At 57.0% G+C, this 16,233-nt stretch overlaps 1 protein-coding gene across 6 annotated transcripts in view; it reads right to left on the minus strand.

The window, feature by feature from the left end:
- PRDM11 (PR/SET domain 11) overlaps positions 1-16,233 on the minus strand; it is a 70,636-nt gene that overhangs the window by 14,960 nt on the left and 39,443 nt on the right. For 5 of the 6 annotated variants that reach the window (XM_079103019.1, XM_079103018.1, XM_079103020.1 and 2 more), the window contains exon 5: positions 5,271-5,338. In XM_079103019.1, coding sequence (XP_078959145.1) covers positions 5,271-5,338 — 68 coding nt within the window. Of the gene's footprint in view, positions 1-1,201; positions 1,624-5,270; positions 5,339-16,233 lie in introns of all 6 variants that reach the window. The other variant, XM_079103021.1, reaches the window with a different exon arrangement.

The following is a 16,233-nucleotide window of genomic DNA, read 5'->3' on the forward strand; positions in this document are numbered from 1 at the left end:
AGGGCGCCGGCTGACCCGGGTGCGATCGAGTCCGGGTCTGACTCGACCTCGAGCCACCATTTCTGACTGTTTCCTTGTCTGGGTAACAAGGAGACTTGACGGTCTCCACGTTCCTTTCCAGTCCTGAGAATCCTACTCTGTGAATCGCCACCTGTCGGGAGCCCCAGCCAAACAGGAAATGAGCAGATCCCCATGACAAGGGGCCTGGGCGGAAGGCAGGAATCTCTGGGGCCCACCTCCTGTTGCTGGCTGGCTGGGGCCCTGTTCCAGGCCTCCAGCAGGGACCGTGCCTGAGGGTGGGGGCAGACGTGTGCAAGGGCAGAGGGGAGGGCGTGCTCCGGGGCCCCAACTGGAAAGAGCTCCTGGCCTGGAGGTCCATCGGAGTCACAGGAAGTGAAAGGGGAAGGCAGGGAGACGAGGGGTGGGGACAGAGGCAGTATGGGTGGGGTGGACAGGAGAGGACGCCTGGGCAGCCCCAGGTGGGCAGAGCCAGAGGGAGGTGGACCGAGGCAGCCGGGCACAGCAGATAGGAGGACAGGAGCAGTGCAGCTGGCCCAGGCAACCAGAAAGAAGCTGCTCCTTCCAGGCCCAGGCCTGCCGGCTGGGCCGTCCTGCCCCCACCAGCCCCCGCCGCCCCCTCGCCTGCTGCGCTGGGGCTTCCCTGGCTTCCCTGTGTTCCGGAACGTGCCAAGACCTTCCTGATGTGGGGCCTCGGCACATGCTGTTCTCGGGGCTGCGCCTCCGCCCTCTCCTCACACCAGCCTCAAGCCCCTTAACTCTTCCGTGCCCTCACCGCTCAGTCCCACTGCCACTTCCCTCGGGGGACTTCGCAGCCCCACAGTGCCCGCTGCCACTGCCCCCCACCCTCAGGGACACGTGCAGAATCAAAGGCAGGGCTCCTAGTCAGGGAAGAGCCCTGCCTGTCAGGGGCCCGCAGCAGGCCTGCAGCCCATGCCCCTGTGCCCCGCCCCTCCTGGACAGGACGGCCCTCGCCCTGCACTGTCCCTCCTGCAAGGGCTTAGCTGGCGCTGGCGGCGCCCCTGTGCCCAGGAGCTGCCCCGGGGCAGGGCTACGTGGCAGCACCCAGCTGCGTCCTGGCACAGTCAGCCTCAGCGCAGTTCCAGAGGGAAAGCAGGGACGCAGCGGAGGAGGACGGGGGGGCGGGGAGGGAGCGAGGGCAGCGGCTGGGGAGGATACTCACAGCTAGTGGAAGGGCTGTCGGTGCCGTCCAGTTCTGCCCGGGGGAAGCTGCGCCCCGAGCGGGCCGTGAGCAGCGCCGACTCGATGGCTCTCTCGTGGGCGGTCAGCATGATGGCAGGGGCCCGGCCCCCAGCCCCGGGGCCTGACAGGGACTGCTGCATGAAGGCCAGCTTGTCCTTGGTCCTCCGTTTCATGTCATCCCATCTGTGCTTAATGTCCTTGATGGAGCGGGGGACCTGGCTGACGGAGGTGATTTTTCGAGCTATGCCTTCCCAAATCTTGTCCCTGTCGGCATGGGACAGCCGCATGGTCTCCCTCCCAAAGAGAACCGCTTCATGGTGGGTCACCTCCGTGACCAGAATGTCCAGCTCCTCCTTGGAGAACTTGGGCTTCCTCTTACGCTCAGCCAGGGGTGCCACGTTCCTTGGGTTGAATATCCCACAAAGCACAATTGGGTAAATGACTGCAAAGCGGGTGGTCCTCCTCCTTCCTAATCGCCAGCCCCAGCTGGGGAGCCAGGAGGCACCTGGGACAACCCGGCCCCCATGCCCTCCTCCTACTGAGAGGTCCCTTCTACTACTCCTCGCACGGAGGGCAGGGTGGGAGGAAGAGATGCGGGTCAGGCAGGCGGGGGCGCTGGACGGGTCCTGCGTGCGGAGCAGGCCCAGCCTAGCCTCTTGCCAGCAGCGAGTGCTGGGGAGGTTCAAGTTCATGTGACCTTTCCTGCCTCCCTCTCCCCGTCCAGCAGGGCAGTACCAACACAACAACTTCTCAGGGGTGGATCTAAGTGGGGGAAGGTATGTGATGTAAAAGCATCCTAAAAATCCTAAAAGACGAAGAAAGGCTCCTCAGCGGGGCTGGGATTAGACTACGGACCCTACAAAGCCAGGTTCAAACAGAACCACGCAGCTGAGCCACGGCCCGCAGGGCGACCATCCACATGGGCAGCCGGGGCCTGTGGCCTCAGCTGGTGCTGCCCATCAAAGTCCGTCATCACAGAACGCTGATTGCAACACGTGTGGCCCCGGCCCCTCCACCACCTGCCCCCTCCCAGTCCCCACCTCTGTGGGCACAGGGAAACAGCTCCTCCCACGCTCTCCACCAGCAGTCTCTTGGGTGGCTCTGTGGCTTTCTGGTTGAACTGGAAGAGCTCATGAGCATCTACTGGAAGGCAAGTTCCACTCCGATGGACACCAGGCATGACCTTGGCTCGCGTCTCACGGGCAGCCAGGTGCACTGCAAGGGCACAGTGGAGCCCTGGCATCTGGCCTAGCACCTGCTCTCGTCTTGAAGCTCAACCTCTCCACCCTGTGCTGCTGCCCATCCTTTAACTGGTGCTGCGAGGTTTGAAAGGCCCACCCAAGAGAGGCCACCAGGGTACGGAGGGAAACCTGGGGCCCCATTGGCTCCTCTGCCTCCCATGTCACGTCCAAGGCCAGTGGCCGCGGGCTCTTCCAGCTCGCCCCGCCCAGCACTGCAGAACCTCAGGCCCCACAAGCTGGGGAGAGGAGGGCCTTCGGTATCCGCGCCCCATGATGGCAGGGCGCAGACCTTGGCTCACGCAGACCTGAGACGACAGGCTGTCTCCCTGGTGGCCACAGGGCCTCTGGACACTAGGGGAACCATCCCAGGGTCACTCCCCAGGGCTGTCAGAAGATGGGGCAGTTCCTTGATCATGCCACCCTGGGCATCGGGCTGAGAACATTCTCTGTTGCGGGGGGACGTCCTGCAATGTAGAATGTTTATCACCGCCTGTGGCTTCCACCCAACGCAAACCGGTGGCACCCACCCAAAGCTGCAACTGCCAAGATGACTCAGGCACTGCCCAGTGCTCCCAGAGGGAGGAGCAGCCCCTGCTGAGGACCCCTGCACACGCCCCAGCTCCGGGGGCCACGGTCAACGCTCCCTTCCTGCCCACCGCAGTTTGCAGACACTGCCTCCATTCATCGCCCTGCGCCCCCAGGGCGCAGGCAGTCGGGAGCACCTGCTGGCGGACGGAGCTGTCCAGTGGGAGCTGCCCACACAGCCATCCCCAACCCGCTCCTTGAGCTGAGGGCCCTCCTGCAGGGACCACCCAGGCGCCATCTGGGGTCAAGGCAGGGAGCAGGGGCAGGTCGCAACCCAAGCAAGGTGATGGGAATGGCCCCCCACCGCCCAGGGCCCCCCACAGCCCAGGGAGCCGCTTGGCCTGGTCCCTGAGTCCAGAGCCCCAGCCTCCAGTCCTTGCTCTGCTAGTGACTGTGGGAACTTGGGCAAGAACTTGCCCTGAGCTGGACCTGGGTGTGGCCACTGTGGCATCGAGACCAACAGCAGAGATTCTCGAACTGAGCGCCCGGGAATCGCTGCAGACCCCTGACAGACGCCAGAGCCCCCGGCCACCCCAGCCAACTGGGCCTGCAGGCTCCGCAGGGCCGGGCGACCGCTACGTGGTTCGGGTGAGGATTCCCCTTCTTCGGGGTGTGAGGACGTCCGGTTGCAGGCAAAGCTCAGGGTGCAGGAAGGGCAGCGAGGCTCAGCTCTAGGGGCAGCGCTGGGCACCCCGAGCCGCGCAGGAGACAGCCTGGCTGGAACCACTCGCGCCCTCCCTGTGGCCTGGAACATGGCCGGAGGGGCGGGGTGAAGAGCCAGGCAGAGGCCCGGCCCACGCCGTCCACGGACGGCCTGTGTGAATGCCTCGTGCCACTTGCCCACGGTGTCCCCAAAGTCCTGGCCACTTTGGAGGCCCCTGTCAAAGGCCCCGTCTCTTCCGGCCGGGCCCCAGCAGCACAGTGAGATGCCACGCGACAACCACAACAGGAAAAGCCGCTTCTGTGGCACAGGGTGAGCCCTGAGCCGGCCACAGGGCCAGGGCCAGGGGATCCACTCGAGTGCCCAGCACAGGGTCTGGGTGGAAGCGGGTGAAGCATGTGGGTGTCCTGACCTGCACCCAGAGGCAGGGGAGAAGGTGGCGGTTAGAACTGTGGACCCACTTCTTGGGGCCACTTTCAGGGCCCCGGCAGACCTGGGCACAGGAAAGAGGTGGAGGCGTGAGTTTGTCCCCACACCACCACCTGGGCGTCTGCCTATCTACGGGGACCCTGCTTCTGCACCTCTCAAGTAGCAGTGGGAGCAGCTTCCCCAACGAGGAAGAGGATGAGCCTTATGCTCTGGAAGGGGAGACCGTGGCTCGGCTGGCCGGAAGTCACCGACAGGAGCACAGGGTCGTGGGGCCTTTGGAGGACGCCCAAGCCCCCATCGTGATTCCCCAGCTCCAGCCCACTTCTCATCTGCCCCCGTCACAGTGCAAACGCAGCCACCTCCTCCGTGGAGTCCCTAACTGCAGGGTCCCTCCTCTGTAGCCTGCAGCCTCCAGCACCTGTGGGTCACCAGACCACAGACACAGAGGGCGCCAGGGCCATGGTGCGGAGAGTCCAGTCCAGCCAGAGGCCCCCTTGCTTGCCCCAACCAGACCCCACCCCATTCACCTTCCCGGGGTCCCAGAGAGAAGCCCCCACAGAGCGAGAGGCCAGCCTGCTCGGCCACCCCCCCGCCCACGGCAGGGCTCCCCACAGGCCAGTGCTGAGCCCCAGGCCCCAGACTCAGCTCAGCCCACTGGAGGACCCGGGAAGTTTCCTGCTGCCTCCGGCTAGCCTTTAAGGACCCTTCTGTCACACATTGGCCCGGGGTGAAATCACTCTTGGAATCACTCGGGCCCGGCAGCGGGGACAGCAGGGCCGCGCCTCTGCCAGAGGCCTCCTCCCCCCGGGTACCATCTGAACAGTTTTGGGCCACACCCCTGCACCAGCCATCTGCCCCACGAGACAGCGTTGGGGCCCTACAGGGTCCCCAGGAATGCGACCAAGGACCTGGGGCCTCCGAGGTCCCTGTGGCCCCGGCCTGCCCACAGGCCTCCTCCAGAGCCCCCTCATGGAAGCTGGGGAAGAGGAGGGCCCCCGAGGTGGACACAGCCCTGCTCTGCACACAGCAGTCCAGAGTCCTCTGTCACTGACCCTCCCAGAGGCCCAGCTCGCCGCCCTGGCCTCCTTCCAGAGGCCGGGCAAGGCTCCCAGAAAGCAGCAGAGAGGACTCACCTCATCCAATTGGCTTTGGTCTCGTCGGACCCATCGATGGACTTGTAGCGGCTATTCTTGTCCACGATCTGGAAGACAGAGAGACCGTCAGAATGGGCCACTCTAGAAGGGCTTTTTGTGCCCCTGAGCTCCTTCCCAACCCAGGGCCCAGGACCTGGCCCCTCCACGGCCTCACCTCCCCCTTTCCGCCATCCTCTTACAATGTCCCCAAAGTCACAGGACTGAAACCCAAGCTAGGGTCCAGAATCCCTGCCCTCCCCCCAGAGGATGGGAGGATACACACACACACAAGCATGCACACACATGTAATATACTCGCACACACATGCCCACACACCCACACATGCACACACGCACACACATACACACACACACAAACTTTCAAGGTGCTGTGAATTCTGGGAAGAGATGAATGGCGCCAGCCCCGACCTCTGACTTAATGGAACACCCAGACGTGGCCCATGAGGCCACTTCCAAAAGCCTCGTGTGACAACAGCAAAAGCTGGATCTGGCCTGTCTCTCTCCGCAGCTTCCGTGGGAGATGGAAGCCACCGTGGTACACGTGGTGCGTGTGACCTGAGAGGGCTCCTGCCCCCCAGTCTCTAGATACCCAAGAGCCTGAGGGCTGGAGCAGGACCACTACTCCAGAAGTCCCCCAATCGCTCCTGAATGTCAGAGTCAGGGTGTGGGATTCCAGGCTGGTCAGGTTGTTTTCTTCCAATCCTGTGAAGACCAACTGCTAGCCTAAGGCTGGTCTTCCACGGATGATCTGCCTATGGTGAATCTGTAGACTTTCCCTTTCTTGCTGATTTCATGCCATTTTCACTGTGTTTCATTTCATAAGATCCTCTTCATTACTCAAGGAGCACTTTCAAACAGAGACATGTCTCTTCTGATTCTGGAAAATTCTCAGCCTTTACACTTTTGAGTACACAGCTTCTTAGTCATTTTTCCAGTCTCTTCTGGTAGACTTTCTATTAAACATACATGGGAGTAGCTCCTTCTTTGCTCTGTGTCTTTAAACTACCTTTTCATATTTTTTTTCTTTATCTCTCAAGGAAAATTCCTGAGAACTCACTTCTAATTCACTGATTCTCTCTTTGACTGTGTCTAGTCCCAAGCTCCTATCTACTCAGGTTTTCCTTTCTTTCTTTGCTTCTTTGTAAAAGGGGTACCTTTCATTCAATGGATATTTTTCATTCACAGGTTTTGTAACCAGTTCTTGTTTTCAGATCCATCTTTTTCTTTCATTCTGCCCCTCTGGGTTCCATGAGGCCATGCTCCTTCGTTTTCCTTGTCCAACAGCTTGATTGAGCAGACAACCTGGTAAGTGTGGGCACATGAGCTAGATCAAGGCCGGTTCCCCCAAAGGCCTCGTGAAGCAGAGCTAACCCACTCCTAACGATCCCCCGATGCTATTCCTAACCCTTACGGATTCTCCCCAGAGCACAGGGAAATTTTCACTCATTGTAAGTCAGATCATCTCACTTACAGCTCCTGATTTTATTCACTGCACTTGTGGTAAAATTCATAAGGTCACAGCCTTCAAGGCCGTATCCCTGTCCAGCCATCTAACTGACCTTGGGATTCTCTGCTCTTCACTCTTCTGCAGACATGCTGCTCTTTAACCTGGGCCACTCCATGCCTAGAGCCTCTTTTCCATACTCTTAAAAAACAATGATCATAAAATCATTCAATCATTCAGAAATGATAAAGAATAATGCAGCTGACAACCCCGTGTCCATCGGTGAGAGCCAACAAGAGTCACACCAGTCATCTCAGATCTTTCTCTCCTGTTGCTTCAAGAAAATCCCAAGATGCAGCTAAAGATTTCCTCTGCCTCCAACCCGTCCTTCTTTCCTTTCTCCCTTCAAGGGTGACCACCAGTGCTGAAGTTGGTGGGGAGCCCTCTCATTTCTAAGGCACAAGAATTTTCTAAGACTAATGTGCAGCCTTGTTTTGTGTGTTTGGGAAACTGGTAGAAATGGCCCCCAAGTGACCATGTCCTGGTATAAATGTCCCACCCAGCTATCTAAAGCTTGGGTTAAAAGATACCAATGCCCTTTTTATCTCGCGGGTCTCAGATTGTGTCACCTCCACAGAATAAGCCTTTCCTGATCTGACCCTAATGTAGGTTTCCCCTGCACCCTGCATCCTCACCCCAGTTTTAGCTCTGTGGCATCTTGTTACTTTTTTAAAGTCCTAATGACAGTGAGTGTTTCCATTGATGATACTGTTGATCTACCTGTGGATGTGGTAAGGGACTGTCTTCCTCCCCAGACACAGGCCAAAGGAGACAAGCCCAGGGCTCTCCCAGTCCCGCGGGGATGTTAGAATGCGGGTTGAACGAATGAATACAGCCTTTTAAATAAAAGGCAAGTCAAAGAAAAAACCATATACCATTAACATCTAAGAAAGACAAGAGTGGTACGCTGAAGACAGCCTGCACTGGCCAGTAAGGGCGGACCTCAGGAAGTCTGTGAGCTGCCTGTCACACGTGGCCATTACTAAAGACTGAATGGTACAAAACTACAGTTCAATAAGTCATACATTTTTAAAAGGTAATATTCAAAACTTACCACTTGCAGATTCTTTTACTACATTTCACTATTTTCTGCGTCACTTCTATTTCTATTTGGGTGTGTTAAAGGCTTGGTCCTCAGCTTGAGCTGGTGGTGGGACTTCTAAGAGGTGGCTTCTCACGGGAGGTCCTGAATCACCTGGGGTGCACCCTGAGGGGGAATATGGGACCCGGTCTCTTCCTCTCTTTGCTTCCTGGCCGCCAGGAGGGGTGCAGCTTTTCCTCACCACAGGCCCAGAAGCAACGGGGCCCAATGATCAAGACTGAGCCCTCCACAGAACGGACCCATCCTCTCCTACGGCACTGGCTCTCCAATGTCCTCTCGCTTCCTTTAAAGCCCTAACTACAATGAGCATTTTCAGTGATGATGGTGTTAATCATCTATCTGGTGATTTGGAAACAGACCCTCCCTCACCAGAAAAGTTGATTATCTCAGGGAGTTTGCTCCAGTGACAGAAAGCGGACTAACACATATACTTCTCAGAATATCACGTCTACTGTCTCTGTACATCTCTACTGTCTCTGTAACTATGGTTTAGTGTCTCTACTGTCTCTACTTCATATTCTGTCCCGACTCCATGTTCAGTAATTTCACACGGCGTAGCTTGAAAATCTCTGACACCACACAACTGGGCACCTACTTCCCCACCATCACTGTTAATCAGCTGTCAATCGTTTAGCAGCACAACGTAATGCACACACGTACCTGCCCCCCGCCCCCCACCGATACAACTATTTGCGGTGCTCGGGATTAAACTTGGGGCCTTGAGGGCACCAGGCAAGTGCTCCACCACTGAGCTACACCCCAGCTCAGATCCATGTGCTCACGTGAGCACGAACGGTCTGGGAGAGCCGCATCGAACCCTCCATCTGTGTTATCTCTGCAAAGGAGGAGAGACGGCAGGGGCAGGGTTTGTCCTGTCTGTCTGTGAGACTGATCCGCCCTTGTGTCATAAAAACCTCAGGAAGATAAATGAGCAGAACGTGGAGCTCTGCCCCCCTCCTCCAGCAATGTCCCCAGACACATCTGCATCATGGGGTCAGAACTATCCTTGCAGCATGACCGTCACCACGGGTGAGGAAGGCACTCGGTGAGCGGCCGCCCTTGGCCCCGTAATGGTGAGTGCACTTATTAATGAAAGGGCCACGTTAGATACTGTTCATTCTGGGGGTGGGAGGTCTGCGGGGCGGTGGCCACTGAGTTGTGATCACCTCTGCCGCTCTGCCCCGGGGCGCTGGGAGGGACACGGCGCTGCCTTAGGCCTCTGTCGCTGGCAAGGCCGAGGCTTTCTGAAGGCTGGTTCTGGCTTCTCTTCCCCACCAATCAGGACTTTCTCTAATGGTGTATCCCTGTGCTCCCTGAGGTCACAGGGACAGTGGCCATAGTGACAGGGTCTCCAGGAAGATGGTGTCACAGTCCACAGTCCAGCGGGACACAAGAGAGGCCACAGTGGCACTGTGTGGTCAGGAATCATGTGGTGGGGACCTTGTGGGGTTGTGAGAACCCAGAGCGGGGGGCCTGTGTCTGGGTCAGCTGAGGGTCTTCCCAGGGAGCACGGAGTCCACACTGAGATCCTGGGAAGAGGGGAGACGGGGTGCTGAGCAGAGGGCACGTGGGATCCTGCAGCCCGCAGACCCCACGGTCGCTCAATGACAAATCCAGGCCACACTTGTCAGGAGCAGGCTGTGGATCTCCAGTCCCGGACAAGGACGGGACAGCGAAGGCCTCCCAGGGCCCTGGAAGACTGGCTCCCAGCCCCCTCCCTGCTAAAGGACCCAAGGGTTCACCTAAAACCAAGATCTGGTGAATCGACCTGCACAGACGAGCAGAAAAATAAGACCAGATCAGATTCTGGCCTTGAGGGTCAAACCCGGTCCAGGAGGGCCAGGGAGCCACTTCTCACCGTGGTGCCAACCACCAAAGATGACAATGGGGAAAAGCCACGACAGCAGCCAGGCGAAGGACATCCTGCGCCCCGCACTGCGGCCTTCTGGTGGTTCAGGCTGTCTCCATGCTGCAGATCGGAAATCTGAGGTCCCAGGCCAGTAGGGAACATGCCCAAGGTCACAGCCATGGAGAGGCTGGAACTTAAAATCGGGTTTCCAGTGACCCACTCCACGCAGTCTCGTCCACTGTGTGGAGAGGTGGGTGTGGCCCCATGACCCCTCGTCCACCAGGGCTCTCCTGGAGCCTGGCCTGAGCTTCCAGTGTGGCCTCTGGTTCCAGCGAATCTGCCGAGCACAGACTGGCAACCTGACGGGGAGGAACAGCCTGCTCTGCAGCCAGATGTCTGCCGCCACCAAGGAGCCACACTCGGCTCCTCCAAATGCTGCCAGAACCAGATGTTGCAGAAATCGGATTTTCAGAAACCTGATTTGCTTGCACTTTCCTGGAGCCCGCTGAATCCGTAAAGCAGCCTGTGTCCCGCCCTGCACCTCCTAACAGAACAAAGCAGTCACAAAAATGATTTGTGAGGCCATTCGCAGTTGGCAAGGGGCTTCGGAGCCTCAGAGGCTTCTCCTGAGAGCCCGGGAGGTGGGTAGTGTCGCCTGTTCTCCAGCCACTCCCCAGCTGAGCAGACCGAAGACCAGGGAGACAAAGAGGCTGCCCTGAACTTGAACTTGAACCCTGGCTTCTTCTGTGCCCAGAAACATGAAGTGGAGAACATACAAGCTGGACAGGGGCCTCTGAGACTATCCAGACCCCAGGTGCCTCCACTGTGCACAGCATTTTGTGAACATTAGCATTTTGTGCATATTTGACTTCTGAGTCTCCTAAGAAGTGAAGCTCATATGTGAACCAGGATGTAACCCAGTCATCCTAACTTACCAGTAAGGAAACGAGCACTTCTTTTTATTGTTCTAAAACCACCTTTTATCAAATTTCATTTTTTAAAAAACACTTTATTGAGGTCCGATGGAAACACTCCAAGTTGTACGTCTTTGATGCGCACAACGGAGGCGTGGAGAGAGGTCTACACCTGTGAAGCCGTGCCGCAAACTGCGCCACAAGCACGTCCTCACCTAAGCATGTCCGTCACCTCCAAACGTCCCCTCCCTGCCTTCTAAATGCATTCATCATTACCGTTGCCATGGCGATCGCAACACAAGACCTCTGCTCCTGGGCGGGCCTACGCATTCTGCACAGTCTGGTTCCCTGCAGGCTCCGTGCTGCTCAGTGCAGTTCTGGGACTTACTGATCTTTCATTCTGGAACGTTCCACCCTTGGCCTGACGCCTACTTCCTCTTTCCCCAGCTCCGGCACCACCATCCAACTCTTGGTTCTCTGAGTTTGACTATTTAAGATTCTTCATGTAAAGGTGTTAGAGTTTGGCTAAGTGTCCCCCAAAGGACGTGTGTTACCGGCTTGGTCCCCAGTCCGTGGCCCTCTTGGAGGTGGTGAACCATCAGGGGTGGGGCCTGGTGGGAGGTCCTCAAGTTGTTGCTGATGTGCCCTTGAAGGAGATTCTGGGACACTGGCTCCTTCTTCACCCTTTTGCTTCCTGGTCGTGAAGTGAGCGATCTGCTCCAGCACATGCTCCTTGGCATTGCCGTCCAACATGCCCTCCACAGGCCCAGAGCTGTGGGTCTGCCAGATCCTGGACTGGAACTTTCAAAACTGTAAGCCAAAATAACCTTTTCCTCATTATAAGTTAATTGCCTCAGGTTTTTGGTTATAGTGAGGGAAAGCTAATGAATACAAGTGGTATCAGGGAGTATATGTCCTGTGCCTGGCTTATTTCACTTCTCCAGGTCTGTCCAGGTTTCATAAATGGCGAGATTGCCCTCTTTTTTAATGCTTAAAAAAGGCCTTGGGGCCTGGTAACGGGAACCAGCTTGCATGCAGTCCCAGATTCCACATGCGGTTTTCACATGTTTCCCTCCACACCTACCCCCGGCCCTTCCTGAAGCCCACGGGGCTCCCTTCCTGGAGGGAGGCTGGCTGGGACCTGTTCGTCACTGCCAGGCACCAGGCCTGAGCCAGCACAGCATCCCAGCAACCCCCTGAGCCATGCTCCTGAGAGCGTGCATCCCTGTTTTATGGACAAAACCCAGAGCTCAGAGAGAACAGGAGGCAGCCCAAAGACACGCGCCCAGCAGATGGAGGAGCCAGGATCGGAACCCAGGGACACGAGAGTCCAGAGCCTGTGGCCAATTCAGGTGGCTCTTCCCCTCACAAGTCCCTTGGCTCTGCCTGTAAAAAGTGCCCAGCCAAGGGAACTGGCCCAGGACCAACCACCCCCAATACATGGCTCCACACTGCTTGGCAAGGAACATGGCCCCTGGTGAAGGTTAAGGTCATCCTGAAGTCCTGGAGCGGAACCACAGGGAGCAGCCAGCACAGAGACTGGCCTGAGACCTGCCTCCTCGTTGACTAGCATGCAGGGTCTGGACCCAGAAGACTTCCCATCGGGGGCAGCAAACTGGAAGTGGGGCGTGGTGGCTCACGCCTGTAATCCCAGTCACTCAGGAGTCTGAGGCAGGAGGATGGCAAGTTTGAGGTCAGCTTGTGCAACTCAGTGAGGCCCAGCTTCAAAATAAGATAAAAAGGGCTCAGTGGTAGAACTACCCTGGGTTCACTCCCCAGTACTGCCAAAAGGAAAGGGAAAGGCAAGCTAGGATGAACCTGTGACCAGAGAGACAGCATACAAAACCAACTCCAAATGTCATGCTTCGGATTGGAAGAGTCTTCCAAGTTAGCATGGAAGAGAGCAGCAGCTACCAAGGCTGATGGCAAAGAGCCCATGGCATTGTTCAGTACACAACCTGAACATCTGTCCTGTGTGGCCCTTCCCCAATAACCAGTGCAATGAACAAGAGGGAGGAAAAACTGAGAAGAAAACCTAAAATTCCACCATGAGAGGTCACAGCCACTAGCATGGCTGGTGTCAAAAAGTCAGATAAAAACAAGTGTGGCCAAGAATGGAGGAAGCAAGCCTGCCGAGATGCTGACTGATGTCTCTTTGGAAAGCTGTCTATTCCTCAAATGACTGACCGTGGAGTTACTGTGTGACCCAGCAACTCCACACTGAGGTGTTGCACACAAGAGAAGGAACAGCGTGGATCCACATGCATGTCCACGGCTGCCACAAGGAAGTTGTAACCCGACTGCCCATCAGGGGACGGCAGGGGAACACATCACAGTCTATCTACCAATGGGACGCCGGCCGGCTGGGAAGGGGGCCCGCGCCAGACTTGGAGACCTGGAGGACGCCAAGCCCGCTCTGGGATCTCATCCAGGTCCACGTGCAGAACAGGAAATCTGCCATCAGAAAGCGGGTCGGGGGTTACTTAGGGCTGGTGGGGAGGGGCAGAGGGGAATGCAGCTGAAGGACACAGGACTTTTTAAAGTCACAAAAGTCACCTGCAGCGATGGTCACACCTCTCTGTGACTGTACTGGGAGTGGCCGAGCAACACACTTTTAATGGGTAAATGGCATGGCCTGTAAGCGGCACCTTGTCAAGCTCTTTTAAAATTAGTATCTGCGGAAGGTTCAGCAGCAGTGATCAAGCATGGGGAAGCGACCCTGCCCCAGATGCTTGGAAAGGGTCCCCCAAAGACGTAGGATGTGTTAAGGTTTGGATGTGAGGTGTCCCCAAAAGCTCATATGTGAGACCATGCAGAGAGGTTCAGAGGAGAAGTGACTGGGTTACAGAGTCTTAACCAGTCCGTGAGTTAACTGAGTGGTAACTGAGGGGTGGGTGTGGCTGTAGGAGGTGGGAACTGGGTGTGGCTTTGGGTGCATGTTTGTATCTGGAGAGTGGATCTCTCTGCTTCCTGATCTCATGTGAGCTGCCTTCCTCTGCCACGCTCTCCCGCCACGATGTTGTCTCACCTCGAGCCCCGAGGATTGCGGCCGGCCTTCTGTGGACTAAGCCCTCTGAAACCATGAGCCCTCAACTAAACCTTTCCTCCTCTATAAACGTGCTGGCCAGATCCTTTAGTCACAGTAGCAAAATAGCTGAGTAAAGCAGGAGGCTTCGGCTGAGGCAGGGGACTGTCCGAGAGAGTCGCACTGGGGCCTGGGGCCTGGCACGGAGCTCTGGTTTGAAGTCCGGGCCCCGACAGAGGCAGCACAGCCTTGGAGAGGGGACGTGGCCTTCTAGGCCCAAGATTCCCAGCCTGTGGAGGGAGGCGAGTCCCACCCCATGGGCCGGTGGTGAAACCCCAAGGGCCAAGGCACAGAGGTGGCTGATCACTCGCACACGGCAGCCGCCACCGGTGCCACTGTCATTGTTTCTGTGCACATCAGCCCAAGCAGCATTTGCTGAGGGCGCCTGGGGTCGGAGGTGCTGAACCGGCTCTGGTGTGGGTCAGGCCTCCCCTCTGCACAGGAAACTCTGTCCCCTGCCGTCAAGGCCAGGAAGTCTCCCAGGAATTAATGCTTCTCAAACCAGAGTCTGTGGATACATTCTCAAGATCCAAACATTCTCTAAGAGTTTTTAATTCTATGTTTTAATTTTAAAAAATCAATAGGAATCGCCATGAGAGTTCCACACCCACAGTGAGCACAGGCTTATGGCTGAGTCAGCCCCAGGTCCTCACCACCGGCGCCCCCTGCCCTGGGATTCTGCTCTAGACTGAGGACAGGTGGCCCGAACTTCTCTGGTCCCTGCCCTGGGGTTCAGCACATGGCCAGCGGGCTTGGGAGGTGGAGGGGCTCCCGAGGGAGTGGCCGCCTGCAGCCAGGCCCCGAGCAGTGAGCTCCAAGTCTCTGGCCTCCCGCGCGCGCGGATCCGGGGCACCCTGCAGCTCCAGGCTGTGCAGCCGGGCCAGCCCCACAGGTCAGCCGAAGCACAGGGCGCCCCAGACCAGGAGCACAGAGGAGGCTTGCAGCTGAGTAGCAAGGACGCCAGCAAGAATGTTCTTGCCAGGAGTCAGCAGCGAGGTCCTAGTGACCCACTCCAGCCTCTGTCTGCTGCGCCTGACGGCCAACGATGGCTTGCGTGTTTCTTAACTGGCTGGAGGGTCAGGGCCGCAGGCACGGCTCAGCGGTAGAGCACCTGCCCGGCACGCACGAGGCCCCGGGTTCAGTTCAGTCCCCAGCACTCAAGGAGCTTTAAACGTGACCACGATTTGATCAAAAGGAGCAATAGTTCATGAAACAAAATGAGACGGAATTCCAATGTCAGCACTAAAGAGGTTTGGGCAACGGAGGGCAGAAGGTTCTGGGCCTACACTGGTTGGACGTAGGGCTTTTCTACTTTACAACGCCTTGCGAGCGACAGTCACGCCGCGACACCCAGACTGCGGCCTGATCCTTTCGCCGCCCGCCTTCTCAGGAGCCCCTCTGCGTGCCGGGCACACTAGTGCCCGCGGCCCCCGGGCAGCCTGGTGACCACGAGGGGAGACAACCAAGCTGTACCGCGCTCTGTGTGGCGAGGGAGGGGCCTGGGTCGAGGATGGCATGCAGTTCTGACTTACGAGGCTTCCGCCACAATGAGCTTGAAGGGCCGTCGCCCACCGTAAGCACAGGGACCCTGAACTCGCCACAGACACGGTGGAGTCTGTAGCGCCCGGCTCTCTGACCCTTCCCAGGAAGAGCTTGCCAACGGAATACCGAGCTAGCTTGTTTCAAAGCGTTGATTCCACAACACCGATTATTACCATGAGCCCGTGAAAAAGAACAGCTGCAAGCTTTGTATGTAAATGCTGCCTTTTGGCAAAAAGGCCAAAGCCCAGGACCTGGGGCCAACAGATTTCCCAGAGTTTCAAATGGACACAAAGCATGGGAAAATAACCACAGCCCGCGGCTTGCAAGCCGCAGGATTCTGTGTGAGGAGTCACACCACGTGCCTTTCGGGATGACACAAAATAACAACACCCACCACGTTAAAATGCTGCCGTTAATTTGAATGATGTTGGGAGGTGGGGGGTTCTGGTCTACTGCATTCGTGAATTTTTTATAGTTGTTTAATAAGTATAAAAAAGTTTGGGTTTGCCCAGCTTCATGTTCAGACCTTTGTGAGTAGCATTACAATGAAATTAACCCAACACTGGGACTTCATGAACACTGAGGCACCTGGATGTCACATGAGCGAGAAACATCACTAAGTAATAAAATATGCTAAGGAACCAAGGAGCACAGGGGGTCAAGTTAGTTTCTGATCTATAATGGAAATACTGGATCAGCCCAGAATAACTTTTCATGCTACACTTATTTTTTCAATAATAGAGATGGAAGCCAGGATCTCACACATTCTAGGCCAGCATGCTACTGCTGGGCTGCATCCCCAGCACTCTTTTTAACAGGGTCTTACCCAGTTGTGGAGGCTGGCCTTGAACTTGTGATCCTCCTGCCTCAGCCTCCTAAGCAGCGAGGATCACAGGTGTGGGCCATCACACCTGTCACACTATTTGTCCCAATGTCGGAGTTTGAGA

This window comes from Sciurus vulgaris (assembly GCF_902686455.1).
Source record: "Sciurus vulgaris genome assembly, chromosome: 11".
NCBI classification, from domain to species: domain Eukaryota; kingdom Metazoa; phylum Chordata; class Mammalia; order Rodentia; family Sciuridae; genus Sciurus; species Sciurus vulgaris.